Raw genomic sequence first — 5,615 nt, forward strand, 5'->3', positions numbered from 1 at the left:
AGCATTTTATACCAATGAAGAAGTTGATTTTTTGATTTTCAAAGAGAGGAACGAACTGGGGGTGTGGGGTAGAGAAAACAATGAATGAATGGAAATAGAAAATCTCTGTAAATGTTCATTAAAATTAATAAAATTACAAAACCCCTTTTCATAGAGAACTGATGGGAGAATTATAAATGACACATGTAAACCCCTCAGTATTGTTGGCTTGCTCTGTTTTCTAAATGAGCGACTCAGTGTGTAAGATGTTTCACAACTGCTGTGTACTAAAAAATGCATTTCTTTCAAGTTGGTCCCCAGTCACTACTAGGCGGCTGCATCAGGTTTGCAAGGTTTTAAACCAGGTGTGATGATGACACTCATCTTTCTCTCCTGTAGAAGAGGTGGATTTACAGAGACAGAGATGTTTGTTCGACGGATAGCTGGAAACACTCTATGGATTAAGCAGATGAGAGATTGCTGTTAGCACTACCCCAAACGCACTTATTTTCCTGGGGCTAATGTCCTCTCCTCATCTCAGGGGCTTCTCCACTCTTGGGTCTGCCTGCAAATCCCATGGACTCTATTCTTTTACTTGACCCATGAGAAGATGACAGGTAGACTCCAGACCTGAGTGGAGCTACAAGGGTCTTACGCTTCCAGTATCTGACCTTGAATCTGTGACGTCCAATCCCAGACCGATGTTGGGTACTCTCAAATACAACACACAGTGACTCTACAAACAAAAGATCTGAACTTGGGCCTCTCCTGCTCCTAGGTTCTTGAAATCTGTAGTTCAGTCTATGCACCTCTTCCCAAAAAGCTAATCCACTAGTCGGTCACCTATTATTTTTTTTTTAACTAGAAGACAAAGTCTTGTGATTGTCATGTACTGTAGAGTCAGAACTGAATGATGGCTCACCCTGTAGCAGGTTTTCAGAGGCAGTCAGTCGCACGGGAGGAGATTGCCCCTCCTTCTTCCATACAGCACCTGAACTATTAATCATCTTTCTCTCGTCACTCAATTGATTCAAAATATCTGGCTGTGTGTTGGCAGTATAATTCCTTAGTATAACTAGGCCACTAGTTTTCTCATAACTTAGTTCCCTAATTTTTTATAGTAACATGATATCATCTGTTGCTACAGACATGGAATTGTTTTTGTAAAGATTGTTCCCATATTGAGATACTTGAATTATGTGAACCAAGTAGAAAAAGTCTTCTTTTCATTTGATGATACCAGTTAAGTGATCACTCTTTTCTGCATCAATCCTCTGTCCTCAGCATTTTAGAACTTACACTAGTGAGGTGTGGATTCTCCAGCATAGTGTTATCCGAGCCATAGCTGGGATCAGAGTCCAGACAGGACTGAGCACCCTCTACAAAGAGAGAATACCATCCAGCCTCCCCAGACGACATACTGGATGCCCTCTGCAAACAGAACTCTGTCCAGCCTCCCACTGAAGGGGATGCCCTGTCTAAGCTTTGGTCTGAGTTTAAAGATTAAGCTTACTCGTTGCTATCTTGGCAACACTTAAGTATAAGGAAAATATAGTCTCTGAAGATGGAACATTTTTTAGAATGATTGTGTAAACTAAATAAAAACCACAGGGACATTAAGAGCGGGGCCTTTTCACAGTGCTAAGCTGTGAGAGGGCCTCTGCCTCAGCCCTCCCTCTTTTTAAGAATTCATTTCCTTGTGTCCTTGCTTTCTTTCTGCGTCCGGTTTGCAACATCTGGCGACTGAACAGGGACCCGAATGAAGTACCAGTCAGTGTCTGTCTCTCTCTCTCTCTCTCTCACTCTCTCTCACTCTCTGTCTCTCTATCTCTTTCTCCATGAGGATTCCCTCACCCCTTGGAAGTCAGTCAAGGGTAGAAGTAGAAAAAGTTTCATGAGGATTTCCTCACCCCTTGAAGGATAAAGTCAAGGGAAGAATTACAGAAAATGTCATGAGAACTTACCCAACCTCTGAAATAAATTGCTTATAAAACCTCAAAGGAAGAAGCGAAACATTGTCTTAAATTTAATGTGGCAATAGTTATCAGCTTACATAATCTGATAATTTTGGCAAAATAAGAAAATAAAAAAATAAAAATGAAGCTTACAAAAAGAAAACTCTTTAATTTAGAAAATTTATAAAGGCCTGAAAGTAAGTAATAGAGTCAAGATAAATTAAAAGCTGCATAGATAATGTGATCTAAAGATTATAAATAAGTAAGAAAGAAAATGTAATTTTGTTCTCAGTAAATATAAAGAACAAAAAGTATAAAAATGTCTCATAAAAGTCAAATACTCTTGGTTGACTACCTGTAAAGTCCAGAAAGTTTAAGTTTTTAAGTGGTAAGAGACAAAGCAGTTTTTTCCAGGCATCAGTGTCTTGTTCATTATAATAGTAAGACGCCACTTAACAAAGGCGTAGGGCAGAGCAGTGACCCCTAACAAGGAAGAAACTAGAGGCTTTAAATCAAAGAGAGTTACCTTCGATCTCCAGTGAGCCGAGGCTGTCCCATGGAAATAAGGTCCCCAAAGATGCTGTAACATTGATTTCAGTAAAATCTAGTTTAATAAGTAAAGGAATATTTGTACATATTGGGATGGTGGATCCCAGTTATGATGGGGACATAATGATGTCATCGTCACAACATCTCATCTTGTTCAAAGGCCAGACAGTAGCTCAGTTATTGCTCCTGCCTTTTTAAAGCAAAAGGCAGCTCCGAGAAACAAACTGTTGAGAAAACAAAAAGAGGGGAGATGGGATTAGGATGAAAAACATCTCCTCAAACTATTTTACAAAACCATTATTCACGTTGTTTTTTTAAGTTCTAATGAGAAAAGAGAAACTCTAGTGGAAAGACATTGGGTATTATAATTAATCAAAGAGCTGAATCAGCACATATATATTTTAGAGAACCTCTAACTAATGAATAAAAAAAGGGATTTGTCCTTCATTAGGGTGGAGGATTTGCTTATATTTCAACAGGCACCAAAATGCTGTGGGTACCATCCAGAAACGTGAACCCCGAGATAAGCTTTAAGAAGCTATGATTCGATGAAGACAGAATGGTGGAATGGAAAAGACTGATGACCTTAGAGAAACAACAAAAGAGAAGACTGTTAGCATAGACCAGGAGAGAAGAGAGTGTGACTTGGATCCAGATAAAGAGGTGCACAGTTCAAATCCACCAGATGCTCTGCCAGGGAAGGAGGGGAAATCTCCTGTACCCGTAAGATCTGATTTGATGGTACAGTCACACAAAAATAATAAAATTTAAAAAACAAGCAAACAAAAAAAGGAGTTACTAAATAGGTGGCGGATAATTTAGCTTTGACTTACAACAAATGTTCTCTGTATACTTGTTTAAATTTTTCTTTTTACCACCTCATAAGCGGAGAGAAAGACAGAGAGAGGGAGAGAATTGGCTTATGGCTTCCTATAATTTTGTTCATAAATGGCAGTCATCTCATGAGAAGATGCTTTTAAAGCACCTTGTGAATCAGTTCTTTAAAAGAAGCAAGAGGTTTATTGGAGCATTAATTGTCACTGTTTTAGAGATCTTAGCTGTAACAGCTATAGCGTCTACTGCTGGAGTTGCTCTGCACCTAAGTGTTCAAACAGTAGATTATAAAAAAAATGGCATAATGACTGAAAAATTATGGTCATCTCAAAGACAGATTCTGAAATCAATTCTCGATTAACTGATTTTAAGCAGTAATTATGACAGGCAATCATATCACTAACTTACAAAGACAACTGAAGTTAAACTAAGATTTGATTACTACTCAATATTGTGTCACCCCTGTTGTATGGAATAATACTGAATGGCATTGTGATAAAGTTTGCAAACCTATCATGAATCATGGTATTTTAACTGATGAGATACAAGCTCACTTTTATGACACTTTTAATGAACTTTTAATGAACAACTGAGAAAATTTAGTAATACTGATTTTCTGGAAGAAATGAGTGAAGGAAACTCCCGTCTTAATCCCTTTCATCAGGTTAAAATATTTGGAAATTCTTCTATAATCACGTTTGTCTTATAATTCTTATTTCTGTGTTTTTATGTCAAGGATGGAGAATGCAAAGAAAAAAAGAATAATGGAAAAATGAAGAGAAGCTATATTTACCTTGATGACTAAGTGATGCCCAATCAGCTGAGGGGAGGGAGGAAATGGGGATTCCCTGGGATAGTGTTAGCCAGACCACAGCTGAGATCAGAGTCCAGACAGGACACAAAATCCAACCAGCACCACAGTACCCCCACCCCCCGGAAAGATATACTGGATGCCCTGTGAAAACAGAATTCTGTCCAGCCTCCCACCGGAGGGGATGCCCTATCTGATCTTTGGTCTTTAAAGATTGAGCTTACCCATTGGTATGTTGGCAACAATTCATTTCCTCGCGTCCCTATTTGCTTTCTGCGTCCAGTTTGCAACAGTGAGGACAAGTGGAGGGTTGGAAAATGTGGTTGCTATGTGCTGTGAAGTAATTTACAAGTCATAGTGACCCTGTGTGCAAAAGCTCTGAACCCTACTCTGTCCTGAGCCCACTTCATTGTCTCTCACACACCTCCCCTCATTACCCCGAGTCACTGAGTCAATCCAACTCATTGAGGGTATTCCTCTCTTGCCCTGTCCCTCCACCATTCCATGCATAATGTCCCTGTCCAAGGACTGGTCCTTCCTTGCAACAGGCCCAAAGTAGGTCAGCTAAAGCTTCAGAATCCTTGCCTCCAAGGAGCATCCTGGATTCACCATATTGCAGACTAAACTCTTTGTTCTCCTAACAGTCCATATTCAAGAATCTTCTCCAGCACCACACCTCTAAGGCATCAATTCTCTCTTTATAAACCCTAGTCATTGTCCAGCTTTCTGATGCATAGCAAGAAATTCTAAAGACTTTGGTCTGGATCAGGTGCACCTTAGTGTCCAGAGTGACACTGTTTCTCTTCAGTACTCTGGAGAGTTCCCTGAGAGCCGACTTTCCCAACGGAATTCATCTTGTGATTTCCTGGCTGCTGGTACCAAGAATGGGACCGCTTTCGCTGGTGCACCCACAGTAACCAAAAGGAAGTGTCCGTCCTTTTTTGCATCCCGTAGTTGTCACGCTCCTGCTCCGGAGCATCGCGTGCTTTCTTCCATGCTGCAGTGGCTTGAGTGATCAGTTTCTTCACGTCCTGACGAGAACGAAGGCCTTTTCTTATTGGAAAGACGACGGATCCCAAACTCGAGGATGTAAGCAGGCCGCAGAACCACATGGCACCTCCTTGTTTCTACACGGAAGTCTTTTTGTGGGGGTCACTTCCGGGCTGGAAACCGGAAGTTGGTATGATTTTGCTCTGGTTTCCGCTCTATTGTCATAGGAAGATGGTTTCAGACTTTCTCTTATTTATTTCTGGTCACTTTTCGTTGACCCGCAGGCCCCTGTCCCGAATCCCCTCGCGCTCCGTGTCCCTGCCTGTGCCCGGGACTCCCAACCCCCGGGCCTGGGCGGCCGCCGCTCCCCTGAAAACGTCGGGCTCAGCGGCTCCAGGACACGCAGGGCACGTGGTTTGTCGGGTGAAATCGCGGGGCCGGAGAGGGTGGTGGTCATCGTGAGCCTGCGTCCTCGGGGAGACTGTGTGTGCCGGTGA

The 5,615-nt window shown here is 41.6% G+C and overlaps 1 protein-coding gene across 1 annotated transcript in view; it reads left to right on the forward strand.

Moving 5' to 3' along the window:
* The window catches only part of LOC102874044 (zinc finger protein 490-like), a 44,866-nt gene extending 39,251 nt beyond the window's left edge, over window positions 1-5,615 (forward strand). The window contains exon 5 of the mRNA XM_006903369.1: window positions 5,403-5,615. Within this exon, the coding sequence (XP_006903431.1) occupies window positions 5,403-5,615 (213 nt within the window). The remainder of the gene's footprint in view (window positions 1-5,402) is intronic.

Source organism: Elephantulus edwardii, unplaced genomic scaffold (assembly GCF_000299155.1).
Source record: "Elephantulus edwardii isolate Elephantulus edwardi_28Jun2011 unplaced genomic scaffold, EleEdw1.0 scaffold00598, whole genome shotgun sequence".
Classification (NCBI taxonomy): Eukaryota; Metazoa; Chordata; class Mammalia; order Macroscelidea; family Macroscelididae; genus Elephantulus; species Elephantulus edwardii.